This window comes from Mesoplodon densirostris, chromosome 19 (genome assembly GCF_025265405.1).
Source record: "Mesoplodon densirostris isolate mMesDen1 chromosome 19, mMesDen1 primary haplotype, whole genome shotgun sequence".
In the NCBI taxonomy this organism is placed as follows: domain Eukaryota; kingdom Metazoa; phylum Chordata; class Mammalia; order Artiodactyla; family Ziphiidae; genus Mesoplodon; species Mesoplodon densirostris.
Genome location: NC_082679.1, coordinates 6012891 through 6032186, shown reverse-complemented (window position 1 = coordinate 6032186; position 19296 = coordinate 6012891). Strand labels below are relative to the sequence as shown.

The following is a 19296-nucleotide window of genomic DNA, read 5'->3' as shown; positions in this document are numbered from 1 at the left end:
AGGTTCTAGTGAGCATGAGCACAGTTCAAACCCGGCCTTCCAAGTCCTGACCGTTATTCCAAATCGCAAAAGGCCCAGACCGGCCATTTCGCTTATGTTGTCAACTGTTCTAAGCCGTGAACTGCCTGCGGGATGCTGAAGTGACGTGGAGTATTAGCGATGCGGAATCTGTGGGGTCAATGAGGGGAGATCGGCTTGGCGTGAGTGATGTGGGCGTTTGGGGGCCGAGTGATGGGGGCCCGTGGAATAAGTGATGCCGGGTGTGAGGAGTGGTGGGGATCCATGGGGTGAGTGATGGGGTTCTTAGTGGTGGAGGCTATGGGGTAAGTGGGGTTTTCTAATTTAAGTTGAATGCTTGGCTCGCTGATTTTCACGCTTTCTTTGCCTAATTTCTGTATGTATGTAAGTATTCTTGTTAACTTGAATTCCAAGTGTACTTTAATGCAGATTTTATATTGTTGGCCTGGGAATCTTGCTCATATGAGGACTGAACGTGCGTCTCAAGAGGGCCTTGGAATGGTACCGGGAGCCATTTGGGGAAGTGATCCACAGCTTGGGGGGGCTGTAGGAGGCAGTGGTTGATTGGGAGCAGGGGCTTCAGGGATTGGAGGGCTTTGAGGCTCACACTGTAACACACGCAAGGGGGACAGTGATTGAGGGAGGATCTATGAAATCAGTAAAGTGGGGGTGCTAAGGGTAGCATATGGGAACCAGTGGATGGGAGACCTAGGGGGCCAGGGATGGAGGTTTGCAAGGGTGACTGCATTGCTTTTTGGGCAGTGGGTGTTGGGGTCCTTTGTGAATGGTTGAGTAGGTCCGTGTTGGTCTCCTCGGGTCCCTGTGGACATGGTAAGGGTCAGTGATTGGCTGTTGAGCAGATCAATGATAGTTTCCTACTGGGGTGCATTATTTGGAACCCTATGTTGGCGGTTATTTGGGGGGTCCTGTGGAAATCACACTCCCTTTGGAAACATTTATTGGCAGTCAGGGCAGTAATGATTTCAGAAGCCTGGCCGTGGATGACTGGGAGGCATTTCATGACCTTTTTTGGTCTACTCATTGGGGATTTCTAGAGGTCAGTGTGGTCAACGAGTATGTATATTTTGGTTGGGGCAGGGAGGGAGAAATGGAGAGGCAGGAAATGGTAAGTGATTGGGAGTCCTGGTGCATGTCTGCAGGTTTTCCAGGGGAAGGTGGAGTTCCATATATTGAATTTGAGTTTTGTTTATGTCAGAAAATGCTGAGCTGTCTATATTATGGATGGGCACTGAAAAGGCCAGAATGTTGGATTAGGCACTCCAGACATGGACAGCTTGAAGCCTCAGCTCTCTGAAGGCAACAGGAAATGTAAATGGAATTTCTGGAAATTGACCACGTAGAGGACCACATGGGATAGTGGCAGTTGTGTGCAGTTTAAAGTGAGACGGACCTGGGACTCATTCCCTGTTCTTCCCTTTGCAGACTGAGTGACCTTAAGGCAAATTATGTAACAGCACTGTTTCCTCATCCACAAAATGGGTATAATAATGATGATAATATTTAGCTGACAGGGTTGCATGAAAATTAAACAAGGTACCTGATACCTGACTCTGCAACTTGCTGATTTTTTTTCAGTGTTCCCCATATGCCAGGCAGGGGTTGAGGGCTTGACAAGCCTCATCTCGTGTAAGCTCCCCGATGCCTATGATAAATACCTTCCTTCTCATTTTGGAAACTGCAACTAAAGTACTATCTTCGTCTTCTCACAGTTAAAAGGTGTCAAAGCTGCAATGAAAGCTTCATTAAGTTTAGCCCAAACCTCTTCATCTTTGCTCATTTTTTTACCCCAATAGCTAGACTTTTCTGAGTTTTGTCTCCCCTCATCTCGAACACAGTGACTTTCACCTAATGGCCTTCAGAAATTCACGTGGAGTGAATATTGGATGAGAACTATGTGGTCGTTGCCTTTCCAGGATTTCTGGTGTCCCTGCAGAGCCCCTGGGTCAGGCCACATCACGGAGGCTGCAGGATCTCCCTTCACAGCCCCAGCCTGACTCTTCCCAGCAGCTTTGACTGGAGCCTTCTGATGCCCACCCAGCTCCAGGCTCCTGGAAAGAGTGGAGCTGTCAGCAAGAGAGACCAAGAATTGAAGCCCACAAAGGACATGCTTGCTGATGTGAATTTACCGCAGAGGCCCCAGGTCCTGGGTCCAGAAGAGCGGGTTGGATCACATGAGGTAAGCAGGAGCCCCACGGGGACAGTTCTCCAGAACTTGAGGGCAGACACAGGAAGCAGCATACTGGACTCCCTGTGTCTGAGACTACCTGGATTTTCCTGTGTAGAGCGGAGCACAGGTGGCCGATGTTTCCTCATCCATGGGCATTGTGTGTTACAGAGGAAACTGAACTGGCTGATGAAGGAGGATGTGTAGTAGAAGAGGGCTAGCCCTGGGGCAAAGGAAAAAGAAAAAGTACATCCAGCCACAGGCGGGGAAATGCTGATTCCTTCCTTCTCAGCACAGGTGAAGATCCTGCATCTTCCATCCACCGCTGGGTCTTTGCATAGTCTCAGCTGGTCCCCACCTGACTCCTCACCCGAGACTGGCTGGTTTCCCCTTTGTCCTCCTAGTTTATAGTCACTGGATACTAGAGCAAGAACTGGCTTTTAAAGACCATGTTGTTTTTCCTACTTTATTAGATGAATAAAAGTGCTGGAGAATAATGTTTCCTAATTGCCCACAGATATTAATATTTGATATTTTGGAATGAGAAAGCAGGATTCTTCGGTATAGTCAAGATTTCCTGAAATTCCAAGTTATTCTGTGTATTTCATGACACTTTATTTGCATGTTTTTAAAATAGTAATGACCCACTCCGAAGACCTCATTTTAACTTTGTTACCTCTTTAAATACCTTGTTTCTCCAAATACAAGCACATTCTGAGGTCCTGGGGGTTAGGACTTAAGCATATGAATTTCGGGTGGGGACACACAATTCAGCCCATAGCAGTGACACTGTTGTAGAAAAATGTCTTTCATTTCGTACTAAAGTTGGCTGAATTGTTAAGAGCATTTTCAAAAGCACGTTCAGTTACGTGTTAAGATACATAATACTTATTAGCCTTGTTCCTTTTTTAACATTGAAAATATTTAGTTTGCTTGCCTTGATTCTGCTTTTGCTCACTGAGATTTTCGAGCAGTTTCTCCGTTCACGTTAGAATGTTCTCCAACAACATTCACATCATCTTGGCTTTGCAGCCTTCCCTCTACTCTGGCCAATACTGTGTTGTTAGTTTTTTTTTTTTTTTTTGGTTCTTTTTTTGTTTCTGTTTTTTTTTTTTTAAATAACTCTGCTCATTTAATCAAAAGAGATATGTCATTGTTGCTTTAATTTGTATTTTTTTTACAAGCAGGATAATTTTTTTCCCCGAAGTTTTATTGGTCAATGATTTTTCTTCTGTGATTTACTTTTCTTGTCCTTTGACAATTTATATTTTAGTTTGTCTTAGCCTCTGGACTTTCAAAGATGTATTATATATTAATAACCCATTTTTCTTTGCATATCTGTGTAAATTTCTTTTGCCACTGTTTCCCTTGGAAGTAGTTTTCGGTTTTATTTGCACATGGTTTGTTTTGCTGGGCTTGTAAATAAAACATCTGTCACCATTGTCTTTTCTTCTGAAATCCACCTCCTTAGAGGCAATCAATTTTTACCTTTTTAACTAAATGTTTTGGTACTTACTTCCTAATCCTTTAATGACACCCTAATATAGCTCTGTTTCAGATTCCCAGGTTTATGTTCCGCCCTCTGTCATATACTCGCGCCTGCAGCATTCACATGCATGCTTTTCATGCTTACCTTTCCAAGAGGTGGGTTAAACTGTGATTAGCTCAGTATTCCCTGAAATCAATTTACATCTCCTGTGTGTCTCTCTCTACATAGAACACCACTTCTGACGCTTACGGTCACCAAATGTGCAGGGATTTTTCCCACCCCAAGCAATCCTCTGTGACACCAGCTGGGTGTCCTACAATTCAGTTCAATTCTGACACTGTCTACCTGGAGACAGTGTCAGATCCCATATGTTAAGGGCTCAGTTCTTCAAGACTCCCCCCACACCCTTTCAAATGCCAATGGCACGTCCACCTGTGCTTCTGACCTATCGGCTATAAGTCAGAGGTTCTCACAACTCCCTCCTTGGGTTCAATTAATTTACTAGGGCGGCTCACACAACTCAGGAAACCAGTTTACTCGCTAGATTACCAGTTTATTACAAAGGATAATTAAAGGACACAAATCAACAGCCAGATAAAGAGATATATAGGACGATGAGGTCCGGAACAAAGGAGCCAATTTGTCACACGGCCTAGCAGTGAGGCCACGTAAGAATCATGGGATTAGAGATGTGTGCAGTGCAACCAATATTCAATTAATAAGTCACTCAGTTTATTGCACACAATTAGCACACAACACAGGTTAGTCAAAATAGGGAGAAAAGGAGTGGGGAGTAAGGAGTCAATTGGCCCAGTACTCTCATTATAAGGAGTCTGTCAGTAGGATGTAATGGTTACACCCCAGGGGATCTTGTCTCGCTCAGTTGCTCCTTCTGTTCCAGTAAAGTCGTTCCTTATCTACCCTTAGTTTATCACTCTGAGATGCTCCCAGCTCTATACCAGACATTTCACAACAACTAATGCGGAAGTTCACACTGGCCACTGTGACTCCCTTTTGCACTACTTAACATAGCTTAAATCCTATGAATTTCACCCAGAGGAGTAGGAATCATAACATAAAAGAAGTCACATCACTGGAAAGCCATATGTATCGTGGCGAAAAAAATCATTAAAAACACACCCTTGGGGCTTCCCTGGTGGCGCAGTGGTTGAGAGTCTGCCTGCCGATGCAGGGGACACGGGTTCGTGCCCCGGTCTGGGAGGATCCCACATGCCGCAGAGCGGCTGGGCCCGTGAGCCATGGCCACTGGGCCTGCGCGTCCGGAGCCTGTGCTCCACAGTGGGAGAGGCCACAACGGTGAGAAGCCCGCGTACCGCAAAAAAACCCAGAAAAACCCTACACCCTTATATGTAAGTGCCTGTTCACCGATGATGACTAATTCTTATTGAGCTGGGGTATGTTGTTACAGGGGTCCGTGTCATTTGAGGACGTGACCATAGACTTCAGCAGGGAGGAGTGGCAGCAACTGGACCCTGCCCAGAGACGACTGTACCAGGATGTGATGGTAGAGATCTACAGCCACCTCTTCTCCGTGGGTGAGCACATCTGACCTGGGACTCTTGGACGGGCCTCCTTGAGGAGATGTCCTTCCTTCTTGTGGCATGCAGTGGGACATCTGAAGAATGTAATCAGTTTGCCCTTGGCTTGTCCCAAACTGTTCTTTCCTTTTGGGCATCTTTGAGGGTTACTTTGTTCCTAGTGAAAGGTGTTGACTTTTCTGATGTGCCAATAAAGCTTCATTGAATGGCCTCTGAAGCCCAAGACCACATCCGAATGCAATATCCTTGGTATCACATTCCCAACCCAGAGATCATTTTCAGGATGGAAAAAGGAAAGGAACAATGGATGGGGGAGGCTGAACTCCCACGTCAGAGGTATCATGGTGAGTGACTGTCAAGTCGTGAAGATCTGAGGGGCCGTTATTCAACCTACCACACTTATCCATTCCCCCAGTGGTGGACACAGGTTACCTCCTACTCCCAGTTTCTAAGGCTAATGCCGCCAAACATTATTCTGTAAATGTCCCGTAGGGGCCAACATAAGAATTTCTGAGGTGAATAATCAGGAGTGGGATTGCCTGATCACTGGATATGCCTACACTGAATTTAGCTAAGTAAACCATGTGGCTCTTCAGGTGGGCTTCACCATCCACACTGTCATGTGGGAATGCACAAGGATTTGCATTTGTACATCTTGCTTGCCAGCATTTAATATTTACCAAATTTCTCATTTATGGCCTCTGTTATGATAGAGCTGTTTCATGTTTTAATTTCATTTTTCTAATAACAGAGCGTCTCATCATTATGTTACCTGACTGGATATTCCATCTGTATGTTGCTTTTGTCATCTTGTTTTATCCCTTTGTGGAGTTTCCTGAAAGCCTTTTTTTTTCCTTTTTATTTGCCCCCTGAATTCATCCATTTTTTTCCTGTGCTGCATCTTTCTTCTTTACCCCTAATTGCGATGCCTCCAGCTTGGGCCTCTGTACTTCCCTATGGTCATCCCTTCACAGAGGAATTACTTTAAATTCCTTAAATTTAAAGGAATTACTTTAAATTCCTTAAATCCCTTTAAAGTGCCCTTCTATTCTCAACACTTAGGCCTAAAAATTTTTTTCTGATGATCCCTTTATCAACCCCTCCAGGCCCCATGCCTAAACTGTGTTCTCTTATTTAGCTACATGGTGGACAGTTCCCATGGGATGACCCACTTCCTTATTTTGGGGAGCTCAGAAATTGGAATCATTACACAAATCAGAAATTCTTCTCACTTCATACATTTTGTCAGATTCTTCTGTTTCTTGGCTCTTCCATCTCAGTCTTCTAACTCATTTTCTTATTTTAGAAATTCTACTTTTTTTTTTTTTTGGCCACGCCACTCAGCTTGCAGGATCTTAGTTGCCTGACCAGGAATTGAACCCACGCCCTCTGCAGTGAAAATGCAGAGTCCTAACCACTGGACTGCCAGGGAATTTCCCCCATTTTTTCTTTTTTTTTTAAGGTATTTAAAATTTTTTATTTATTTTATTTATTTATTTTTGGCTGCGGCGGGTCTTTGTTGCTGTGTGCAGGCTTTCTCTAGTTGCGGTGAGCAGGGGCTACTCTTCGTTGTGGTGTGCGGGCTTCTTATTGTGGTGGCTTCTCCTGTTGCAGAGCATGGGCTCTCGGCTCCCGAGCTTCAGGAATTGTGGGCTCTGGAGTGCAGGCTCAGTAGTTGTGGTGCACAGGCTTAGTTGTTCCGCGGCATGTGGGATCTTCCTGAACCAGGGCTCAAACCCATGTCCCCTGCATTGGCAGGCGGATTCTTAACCACTGTGCCACCAGGAAAGCCCCATTTTTTCAATGTAATTGACCCTTTTCGGTAATTCCACGGGTATCACCATAAACCAGCTCCCTATTTTCTCATGCTTGGGTTATTTTGTTCCTAATGGGATTTGTGGATTCCTGGTCATCATGAGTTCGGTCAAGATGCCATTGACAGATTTTATTACCCCAAAGATTGGTATTTTGTTTTTTTCTCAGATTTTAATAAAAAGAAATATATATACATACATACACACATACACACTAAAAGTGATTATAAAGAGCATTCTCATTTTTTAAAAATAGTGATAGATGACTGAGGTTTGGGGACAGGACAAGGGTCTGGGATACAGTTTATCCAAGTGATGGAAGGAGAAAAGAAACAAGATGTGATGGTCTTATCATACTCAGTATTTATATCTCTGGTAGGATAAAGTAATAGTAAAATTTAGCCACTTTTTTTTTTTTTAAGAATCTGTTGTTATGTTCTTACTAGCAAATAGGATGATCAGTGACTCCCATTCTTAGGAAAAAATGGCATATTAAGTAGCATAAAGCTGAAAGTTATAACAAAGAGACCAAGGACCAGTATAATAATTTCCAGAATAACTTCCCTCCTATAAAACACTTCTAAAAGGCAGGTCAGCAGGAAGCCTTATGTTCTGTATTCAATCGGGTGTTGAAGTTTCTCTCTTGTCATTGCAGTACCATCTTTTATGATGTCGCTCTGTGGGACTGAATGCACTGCACCCAAAGCCAGGTTCTACTAGGCAGAAAAGGGGTGGAGGGTATTGAGAAGCTGTGATTTATTACCCTGGCCAGAAGTGGTGCATAATGTTGTATGCACATTCCATCAGCAAAAACAGTGTCCCTCACATCTCACTGCAAAGGAAACTGTAAGCTGTTACGTGGCTTGGCTGCCCTGTACCTGGCCACAGTTAACCTCTGTGGAAGAAGGGTGAAACAGATTCTAAGGGACAGCTTGCTTGTCCAGTCTTACACTGTACCCTTCTTAGGATATGCATATTCCTAAGTTCAAGAAAACAAACTTCAGTTTCATGGAGAGTTGCAAGTTTGGGTATAGGTATTCTTTCAGTGCTTGGCTATGTCAGGATTGATACTTCAATAGTATTTCAGAGGAATATCTAGGGCTGATGGATTTTGTATTGTTTCTCACAAGTGGGAGGAAGCTGGGAGATGAGTTACAATTTAGATCTGAAAGCTAATGAAGACCTATACAGATGGTCCCTGACTTATGATGGTTTGACTTATGAATTTCTCAACAATGTTACAAAAGCCATACACGTTCAGTAGAAACCATACTTTGAATTGTGAATTTTGATCTCTTCCCAGGATAGTGATATGCAGTACCTTACTCTTGTGATGCTGGGCAGCAGCTCCCAGTCAGCCATGTGATCACAAGGGGAAACAACCAATATACTTACAACCTTTCTGTACCCAGATAACCACTCTGTTTTTCACTTTCAGTATAGTATTCAAGAAATTGCATGAGATATTCAATGCTTTATTATAAAACAGGCCTTGTGTTAGATGGTTTTGCCCAACTGTAGGCTAACGTTAAGTGTTCTGACCACATTTAAAGTAGGCTGGGCTAAGCTACGACGTTCAGTAGGTTAGGTGTATTTAATGCATTTTCAACTTATGATATTTTCAACTTCTGATGGGTTTATCAGGACACAACCCCACTGTAAGTCGAAGAGGCTCTGTACTCTGAGCCCCCTCCTTCAACCTTTGGCTATCCACAGATGCTGGCCTATGGCACACTTGCCTCTTTTATCCTGTAGTCATCCCACTAGGTCTGGGTATCAAGACCGCCTACATGAGTGGAGCCAGTTTGCTCTTGTTCAAATCTAACTTTCCCCAAGGCTGAGCAAAGTGATTTGGGCTAATTATTTAACCATTGTGTGTTTCCTTTTCTTCATGTGGAAAACCGGGATAATAAGTAGTTAGCTCCTGGGGTTGTTGTGAGGATTGAATGAGCTTATGTGTACATCACGTAGAACACTGCCTGGTGAATGCTAAGTGCTATACAGGTAAGTGCTTGACGTATAATAAGGGCTGTGCAACTGTTTTCTCTCATGATCACCATCAGCACCACCACTGGTATATGACTCAGCAATTTCCCTGTGCGCAATCTCAATCAGCTCCATGTGACTTTTCATCTATCCTTTGCTAACTGTTCACTGTATCTGTTTCATCTTTTTCTCCTTCTAGAAGGGGAGTGTGGGCTTGAAACCCCACCATGGGAAATTTCTGAAACAGCTTCATTTCACAATGAGATGTTGGATGAAGTCACAAGAGATGGCTCACGGTGTTCCATTTTAGAAAAGCTGTGGGAAGAAGCTGACCAAACAAAGAGAGATCAGGAAAATCAAAGTAAATCTTCACATCAGGGGGCTTTCCTCAACAAGAAGAAATTGAACACAGAGAGGGACTGTGACTATAAGGACCCTGGAAAAATCATCCATGCGAGGCCCCACCTTGTTTCTTCACAAAAGAGACCTCATAAACATTGCTCTTTTGCAAAAAGGTTGAAACCTAATCTAGAAGTAAATCATCAAAATCAAAGCAACACCACAGAACACCTTGATGAGATGGTTGAATCTGGTCAGCTATTCACCCACAGCTCTTCCAGTGCCAGCTGCAAAAATACTCATACAGGAGAGAACTTCTGTGAAGGTAATTCATGCACAAAAGTCTTCGGCCATAAACAGTCATTCACACAACATCAAGTTCACACTCAGGAAAAACCAGATAAGTGCACTGAATGTGGGAGGGACTTTACCCAGAAGTCACACCTCCTTGAGCCACAGAGATTCCACAGTGTAGAAAACCTCCAGGAATGTGGTAAATGCGGGAGAGCCTTCACCCCACAACCAAAACTTGGTGTATATGTGACAGATCATACAGGTAACATACCGTATATATGTGAGGAATGTGGAAAAGTCTTTGTTCAGAGGCCAGAACTGGTTACACACCAGAAAGCTCACACTAGAAAGAAGCCCCATAAATGCCATGAATGTGGAAAAGCCTTTTTCCAGATGTTATCTCTCTTCAGACATCAGAGAACTCATACTAGAGAAAAACTCTACGAATGCAGTGAATGTGGGAAGGGCTTCTCCCAGAATTCAACCCTCAGTATACATCAGAAAATTCATACTGGCGAGCGACAGTACGTATGCAGCGAATGTGGGAAGGCCTTCACCCAGAAGTCAACACTCAGCTTGCACCAGAGGATCCATTCAGGGGAGAAGTCTTATGTGTGTATCGAATGTGGCCAGGCCTTTATCCAGAAGGCACACCTGACTGTACATCAGAGAAGTCACACGGGAGAGAAACCTTATCAGTGCCACAACTGTGGGAAATCCTTCATTTCCAAGTCACAACTTGATATACATCATCGAATCCATACTGGGGAGAAACCTTATGAATGTAGTGACTGTGGGAAAACCTTCACCCAAAAGTCGCACCTCAACATACACCAGAAAATTCACACTGGAGAAAGACACCACGTGTGCAGTGAATGTGGGAAGGCCTTCAACCAGAAGTCAATACTCAGCATGCATCAGCGAATTCACACCGGAGAGAAGCCTTACAAATGCAGTGACTGTGGGAAAGCCTTTACTTCCAAGTCACAATTCAGAGAGCATCAGCGGATCCACACTGGAGAGAAACCCTACGTATGCACTGCATGTGGGAAGGCTTTCAATGGTAGGTCAAATTTCCATAAACATCAGATGACTCACAGTAGAGAGAGAACTTTTGCTTGTTACAAGTGTGGACACACCTTCACTCAGAAATCAGAGCTGATTACACATCAGAGAACTCATATCGGAGAGAAACCTTACGAATGCTGTGACTGTGGGAAGTCCTTCAGTAGGAAACCACAACTCAAAGTGCATCAACGAATCCACACTGGAGAGAGACCTTACGTGTGTTCCAAGTGTGGGAAGAGCTTCAACAACAGATCAAATTTTAATAAACACCGAACAACTCATACCAGAGACAAATCTTACAAAAGCAGTTATTCTGTGCAAGGCTTTACTCAGAAGTCAGTTCCTAATATGCATATATGTAAATGACATAAACTCTGAATTTCTTGAAGAAAAAAATCTTATGAGTCAGATTTAATCATATATTATAGAATTCATGCTTCAGAAAAACTCTAGGGATGCACTGCATGTCACCAAGTTACACATTTTATGTGAAGGAAATTACTCAGGAAAGAATTTTAAGAATGAGTGGAAATGTCCATATTTGTACTAGCCTCATAAAAAGTTATAAAATTCACTTGGGGAAGAAACCCTGACTAATGCATTGAGAAGTTTCTCTAGAATACGGTATAAGACAGAATCTTTAGGTCAGCATATTTATTTATATACACACATACACATACCCTCAATTCTGTAGTGTTTGCTATAGAATTCACTGCAGAACAGGAGGTGTCAATAGATTATATATTTTTTTTAAAGAACCTAATATATACAAAGATGAATGTACATTTTTTGGTAAATGCATAAATGTGATTCTAGTCTTCACAGTGTCATTTTTCTCTTCTTTCATAATTAGTTCAGCTCTACCCTCCTCTTTCCACCTCCACCATCTATGGTGAACCTTTTAGTTTATGGGCTCTTTCGTATTTTTATACATGCTCCTAATCATTTACGCCAAGAGTCAGCAAACTGGCCATCAGCCAAATCTGGTTGGCCACCTGTGTTTTTTAAATAAAGTTTTATTGGAACACAGCCATGTTCATCTGTTTATGTATTGTCTGTGGCTGCTTTTGTGCTCCAGTGGCACAGCTGAGCAGTCATGGCAAAGGCCGTATGGCCTGCAAGCTGAAAGTATTTGCTCTCCGGACCTTACAGAAGAAGTCTGCCAACACTTGTTATCCACACACACTCATTACTATGCTCATAAGCATACACCTATATAGGTACTCTTCCCTTTGTTTTATAAATATAAGACCATATCATATACACAGGTGCACTTGTTTTCATGCTACAATACAGCTGTTCAGTGCCTACATTAGTATTCTATCAGTCTGTGGACATGCTGTAATTTATTCAACCATCCTCACATTTTTTATTATTCATTCTTTCCCCCACCTTTTTTGCTACAAGAAAGCAGCAGAATAGCATAATCTGTAAACGGACAGGCCCAGGAGTCAGGTTTCTGTACTTGCTTCTGCATCAATCAGGCAAGATGTTTAGCTCATCTGTCCTGGTTTTCAAAAGCAAGATGACAACAGTGCTATCCCACGCGTCCTCATGAGACATAAATGGGTGAATACGCCTTAACGTTAACTGTGTGGAGAGAACCAGACCTTGGTGAATTTGATTAGGGCCCTGTGTGACCAAATGAATGGACATGAAAGCATGGGGGCGAGGGGTGGCAGAGAGGAGAAGCAAGTAAACTAAAGCCTCCTTTATTAATATGAAACCAGGTGCGATGGGCGGGAAGGCTGCCCTGCAGCCCTGGCCTCAGGGATTCTGTTCCAGCCTCCAGATACCCCTCAGCCTGGCACTGCGGCTCCTGGGGCTGAGAGGCTGATGTCCACAGTGAGGCCGGTGTAGAGGGGCTGCAGCTCCTTGGAGAGCAGCCTGTATCCCAGCCATCGTGCCGCCACCTGCGACGGATCTGGGCCAGAAGGCCAGGACTAGGAGGAGGGCCAGGAGGGGCAGCCGTGTGAGCCGAGGGCTCGGGAACAGGCCCAGGACTGGCGAGCCCCGCCCCCAACCCTGACTCACCTCTGGGGGCTCTGCTTTGGGCTGCAGTCCTGCCCCTCCAGCATATGGTAGCAGCCAAAGAGCAGATGGGGCCGTGAGAGGAGCATCCCACTGAGTTTCAGCCTTACAGGGGAGAGGGCAGGGAGGCCAGACGCCTGTCTCCTCTGATAGAGTCCCCATGCCACACCCGGCCCCTCAGGCCGAGTGGCTTGTGTCTCCCGCAATCCGACATAGCTCGTGTCCCCTCTCAGTCTAGGGCAGCCTGTGTCCGCCACACCACGGAGGGGGCTGTTGCCCCCGTGCTAGGCTCCCTAGAGCAGGGCCCCCTACCTGGAAGTGATGTCATCCTCCTCCTGATTCCTGCCCCAGTATGTGTTGGGGAAGCCATTCATCCTGACTTAGTGAATGGGGCGCAGGGCAAACACCCCTCCAAGGTAGCCCCGGTGGGGCAGCCTGCAGAGGCAGGGAGAGTTGGAAGCACAGGGGATTTCAGGGAATGGTTCCTGGCCCTTTCCTGGCCAGGATCACAAGGTTGACTTCTGGGTTAGCCCTTCTCCACTCACCCCCATGGGAACCTCTCCCCTGACCCCTAGGATGTCTCCATGCCTGATTCTGGGGCAGTCCTTCCCCTGACCCTTGAGATGGCCCCTCATGTGACCCTGGGAGATCCCCTCCCTGAATCGTCTGACAGGCCATTCTTGTGACCCCATTAAGGGCCCCTCCTTTTATAAGTTCTCCTTCTCTGACCTCTGGTACAACCCCTCTGCCTACTGCTTTATTAAGTGCATCCTGATTCCCCCACTGATAGCCAATCCCACTCCCATTTGACACCCACACCCAGGAGGAAGGTTCTTCACCGGCTACAAGGCCTCTCCCCAGGCCGCATCATCCTCTGCACCATCAGCACCAGGGATCAGGGCCTGGACTACACAGATAGGCAGGGCAAGGCCCAAGGCATCAGGGGCCTGGCCCAGAGTCTCCCACAGGAGGTCCCCTCCCTCCACCTACTTGTACTTGAACCTGTCAATGGCCACAGACACGTGGGCAGGGAAGACATCACAGATGTAGAGATTGCGGTCATCCTTGGGGCGCAGGTTCACATCATGGAAGAAGACACAGTCCCAGTCCCCCTCCTGCATGGCCTCTCAGAACCCCATGTTGTGAAGCTTGCCCCGGTTGAAGGCGGTGTTGTTCACCTGGGGTGGACGGAGATGCTCGGCGCTGCCCTCACTGCAGGCAGTGATGTCCCCGCCACCTGCCAGGCCTGTCCTCTCTCACCTTGTTGAGTGCCATTCTCCTGCCTGGAACCCCTTCTTATTCCCACTGTGGAGGTGGAAAACCCAGACTTGTCCAGGAAGGTGCAATTCAAAGGTGACCTCCCCTGAGAAACTTTTCTTGGATCCCCACTCCCATCCTGGTCAGAGTCAGTATCTTTAGCCTCTCAACGCTCCCTCCTCGGCCATCTTCAAGGTTCTCACGGATCATCACCTTCCAGAGGCCATCGGAGGAAGGCAGAGGTCAGGAGTGATTGGGGACCACCTGTGTCTCTGTTTCTACTCCTACTAGATAAAGACTAGGTCTGATGCCCAGGATAGGGTTTGCCTCTCCTCCTCCTCTTCTTTCTTAATCATCATCATCTCGTTCATCACCATCCTAACCGTAACCACCATCACTTATGACTACCACATGTTCATCATCAGCATCAGCACCATCATCACTATCACTATCTTCATCATCTTCAGTATCACCAACATAGTCACCTAACCTCCATCATCACTATTACCAACATCATCATGACCATCGCCACTTTGACCACCACCGCCATCATCACTATCATCGCCACCATCATCACTGGCATCAGCAGCAGCAGCATCTTAACGATCACCATCATTACCACAATCACCACCATCAACACCACCACCACCATCATAATCACCACCATCATTATTGCTATCACTTATTGAGCACCTACTATGTGCCAGGCATTGGCTTCACTGCTTCATTCTCATTAACTCAATGAATCTTTGTCTCATGAATGAGAAAACAGTGGCACAGAGCCTAAGTGCCCCAAGTTTATACATAGTTATACTAAGTAACAGTGTGCTGAATGAATGGATGGATAAATGGATCGATGGATGGATAGATGGATGATCGGTCCCAACCTCAGATCGCACAGGTAAAAATCGACGAGGCCAAGATTCAAACAGGCACCTAACAGACCCCAAACCCAGTGCTTTAATTTACCCCTTAGGTTAACTGCCCAATCTGAACAGCCCTGGTCTCAGAGAGACCCAGATTCACTGGGATTGAGCCCTTCCCTTAGACAGCTATTCAAGCTGATCCCAGACCCAGCCAGTCTAGACCAAACCTATAGCCTTTGGTTCTGGTTTCCCCCAGTGCAAGTTCTTCTTGACTCATCAGTCCTGCCCCCTGGATACTCTCTGGTCCAGACGCTCTCAGCTCAGAGACTGATAGCTCCAGCCCTGACTCTCCAAGGCCAGGCTCAGACCCTTCTGCCCTCTTGCCCCGGCCCCTCCCCATTCCTGCTGCACCTGGTTCACCACATAGATGGCATAGTGCAGTGGCTGGTGCTGCAGGGAGGGGTGCAGGTAGAGGAGCAGGTGTTGCGGGTGCTGGGCTTGCCTGCAGTAGGGCACCACTACCGCCATGTGGTGCTGTGTCCAGCAGTCAGGTGGCCAGTATTGGCCTCCCAGCTCCACCAGGGCGTTCTTTTCCACCACCGCTCCATGGTCAGGCTCTCTGGGATCATCACCTTCAAGGGCCCACCTGAGAGAAGCAGAGGCCAGGGATGGTCAGGGACCCACCCCAGAAACTCCACCACCCAGTTGTACTGGGTTAAATCACGCCCCCCACAAATTCATGTCCACCCAGATCTCCAGTATGTGACATTTGGAAATAAGGGCTTTGCGGATATAATTGGTTAAAGTGCAGTCATACTGGTCGATGGTGGGCCCTAAATCCAATGACTGGGGTTCTTATAAGAAGGCCATGCAAAGAACCAGATGGAAAGCAAGTGGCCACAGAGGCAGAAATTAAAGTGATGCTCCTCCAAGCCCAGGACTGCCGGCAACCATCAGAAGCTAGGACAGAGGCACAGGATGGTGTTTCTCAGAGCTTCCAGAAGGAACCAACCCTTGACAACACCTTGATTTCAGACTTTTGGCCTCCAGAACTGTGAGGGAATAAATTTCTGCTGTTTTAAGCCACCCAGTTTGTGGTACTTTGTTATGCCAGCCCTAGCAAACTAACATGCCAGTCCGAAGGGCTCTGAGCTGGGCCCAGTTGGCTCACAAACGTCCTGCCCTCCGGGGTTTCCCTTCACCTCTCCGTACCTCCCTCTGTGTTCCTCCCCTCATCTCTCCCCTGGCTCCCATGCTTCTCTTGCTCCTCCCCCAGCAAGCTCATCACCTCCTGTTGCTTTTCTTCCTGTTGGCCCTGATGGTCCTCAATCTGTCTCCCGAGCTCCAACCCCAACCTGCCTCCCAAATGTCTCCTCCTGGGTGGTTCTCAGGCCACCCACTCTCCCTACATCTCAGACCAGCCTCCTTCTCAGTTCCCGCTCTCACTGAGGGCTCCACCGACCACTCACTCGCCCCCAACTGTGCCTCTTCTTTCAGCAGTGGACCGTATTTTTTTCCCAAGATGGCCACAACAGTATCGCTTATCCAACAGGCCCTTCTTTTTATTTATGGCGGGTTGTGGGGGGGGCACCGCACGGCATGTGGGGTCTTAGTTCCCTGACCAGGGACCAAACCCGCACCCCCTGCAGTGGAAGCAAGGAGTCTCAGCCACTGGACCGCCAGGGAAGTCCCCAACATGCCCTTCGTACAATGTGGCTCTGACACGCTTATTGAGAAGTGAGTCTCTGTCCCCACCCCTTAAAACTGGGTGGCCTTTTATGACTGCCCCAGTGAACGGAGGATGGCAGAAGTGATAGACATTACGTGGCTTTTGAGACTAGATCACATAAAAGTCCGTTTGGCTTCTGCCTCGTTTCCATGAAGACTCACTCTGGAAGCCTTAAGCTGCCATAGAAGCTCTGAGGCCACCATGCTGTGAGGAAGCCCAACTAGACTGTGTGGAGAGACCCTAAGATCACATGAAGAGAGTGAGGTGCCCAGCCAGCTCCTGGTTGCTTCCACCCATTGCTGTTCTAGCTCCAGCCTCATCTCACCACAACTGCATGAAAATGTGGACCACAACGGCCCAGCTGAGCCCCTCCCCCAAATTCCTGACACCCCTCCAACACACACTCTGAGAGTTAATGATTGTTTAAAGACGCTAAGTTTTGGGGTGGTTCTTTTTTTTTTTTTTTTTTTTGCGGTACGCAGGCCTCTCACTGTTGTGGCCTCTCCCATTGCGGAGCACAGGCTCTGGACGCGCAGGCTCAGCGGCCATGGCTCATGGGCCCAGCTGCTCCGTGGCATGTGGGATCCTCCCAGACCGGGGCACGAACCTGTGTCCCCTGCATCGGCAGGCGGACTCTCAACCACTGCGCCACCAGGGAAGCCGGGTGGTTCGTTTTTTTGTCTGTTTGTTTGTTTTTGTTTTTTTTTTTTGCTGTACACGGGCCTCTCACTGTTGTGGCCTCTCCCGTTGCGGAGCACAGGCTCCAGACGTGCAGGCTCAGCGGCCATGGCTCACGGGCCCAGCCGCTCCGCGTCATGTGGGATCTTCCCGGACCGGGGCACGAACCCGTGTCCCCTGCATCGGCAGGCGGACTCTCAACCACTGCGCCACCAGGGAAGCCCTGGGGTGGTTCGTTTTGATGCAGCCACAGATAATATATAATCTGTTGTCCCCAGCCACCAAGCCCACTGCCTTCTGCTTCCTGGTCCTGCCCTACTCCTCAGGGATTCCTGCCAGCTCCCCGAGGCACGAGGTGCGGCTGGGGGTGTAGGAGGCCCCTGCAAGCTTACTGACGTAGGCAGAGATGATGGGGCGGCTGGGCAGACCCTCCTCACCGAGGTCCACAGGGTGGATCTGGCTGAGGTTGGAGTACACGTCCTGGTGAGGGATTTCCGCAGAGACCTGAACCAGAAAAAGCAGCCCTTCCCCTTCCGCTGGCTTGTCTTGTATAAGGAAGCTCAGGAAGGAGGCGCAGCCGTGGTGGTGGGGGTTCCAGTAGAGGAATGCCCCCGCCAGCAGCAGCTGTACCCCCAGAAATAACAACAGGAGCCCCCTCCGCTGTACCTTTCTGGGGAAGGAAACAGAAGGTTTCTGTTGGAACAGATGGTTCCTCCCATCTTGCAAACCCCTCACTTTGGCCCCAGGGGGCTCGGTCCCAATCTCCTGCGCCCATCCTTCCCCGACTGGCTGTGCACACGCCACAGAGGGGAGGCCAGAGGGAGAGACTTGCTGAAGCCACTCAGGGCCACCTGCCATGCGCACATCTCCAGCCTCATCTCTCTCACCTCTGGTCACACTGCACACTGGCTGGGCTGCTCCCCTGGGTGAGTGACCCAATCTCTCTAAGACTCGATGTCCTTGTCTATGAAAAGGGGCTTACAGCTGGATCAGACTTGCTGGGCGAGGACCCGCAATGTGCAGGAGTCAGAGGGTGACACGGACTCAGCACTCTCCCCGGAGTGGGCCAGGTTCTCTCACATCTCCAGCATCCTGTAATGGAAGGGAATGACCCCACTCCTGCTCTTTCTGGGCGCCCTCTCCCCTCTGCCACCACAAGCACCAAGTAGCCCCTCGCAGCTTCCACAGCCCCTGTATCTCCCTCTACCACCATCTAATCATCCTGGGTTGTGACTGTCTGTATCAGCCTCCCTCATCAGACGAGGGGCTTGCTGAGAGCAGGGTTCAGGACTGACTCAGTTCTAGGTGCCCAGCATTTCCCGGCACAGGAGGCCCCGGGAAATGGATGAATGCGTGAATGAATGAATGAATGGGTGGATGGATAAGACGCTGTTCACCACCTGCTGAACTCCTGCTCCTCCTTCAAGAGCTCCTTGTCTAGGGACTCTCCTCCCAGTCCTTCACTCTGGTCTACACTCTGTCTGGCCTCTCCTGGTCCCTGGCATCTCTGCTGTCACAGCTCAGGTTGGACAGATCCGAGTCCAGTCTCTCTCCCTCACCAGCCCGGGAGCTCTGGGAGGGCAAACCTCGGCATGACTCACCTCTGGGTCCCAGCATCACCCAGCACATGAGCTGAGCGTTCACCTATTGATTCATCCGGGTTTACTAAGCACCCACTCTGTGCCAGTTGTTACAGCGGGAACCAATGAGGCAGCCAGAAAGAGAGTCAACAAAAATCTCCGCCCCTCCCCCGCCTCCGCCCCCATGAAACCTGCACTCTGGTAGAAGAGATAGGCAAGAAAATGGATAATTTCAGAGAGTGATAAAAGCCTATATATGAAACGGGTAGAGGAGGAAGGGGAGTAGAGAGTCAAGATTCAGAGAGGTGATGTCAGCCCTGGTGGCTGGCGAGGCGGCATTTAACTGAGCCCTGGAAGACGGGGCGGAGACGGCCACGGGGAGTGTCTCTGGCAGAGGGAACAG

General features: G+C 47.8%; 1 protein-coding gene across 2 annotated transcripts; it reads left to right on the top strand.

Moving 5' to 3' along the window:
• ZNF175 (zinc finger protein 175) lies at nt 1–11718 on the top strand. Of its 2 annotated transcripts, XM_060084542.1 has the most exons (5): nt 1–200; nt 1953–2215; nt 5122–5248; nt 5500–5595; nt 9251–11718. In XM_060084542.1, the coding sequence occupies exons 2-5, from the start codon at nt 2066–2068 to the stop codon at nt 11116–11118; spliced, it is 2241 nt and encodes a 746-aa protein (XP_059940525.1). In that variant the 5' UTR covers nt 1–200; nt 1953–2065; the 3' UTR covers nt 11119–11718. The 2 variants fall into 2 exon arrangements, with proteins under 2 accessions (XP_059940525.1, XP_059940524.1); XM_060084541.1 differs by lacking the exon at nt 5500–5595 and having other exon boundaries at nt 3–200.
• Nucleotides 11719–19296: the final 7578 nt, after the last annotated feature.

Coding starts and splice junctions, on each gene's coding strand:
- ZNF175 (XM_060084542.1), top strand. CDS start 2,066: ATGCCCACCCAGCTCCAGGCTCCTGGAAAGAGTGGAGCTGTCAGCAAG. Junction 2,216..5,121: donor AGCGGGTTGGATCACATGAG/GTAAGCAGGAGC, acceptor ATGTTGTTACAG/GGGTCCGTGTCATTTGAGGA. Junction 5,596..9,250: donor CCCACGTCAGAGGTATCATG/GTGAGTGACTGT, acceptor TTCTCCTTCTAG/AAGGGGAGTGTGGGCTTGAA.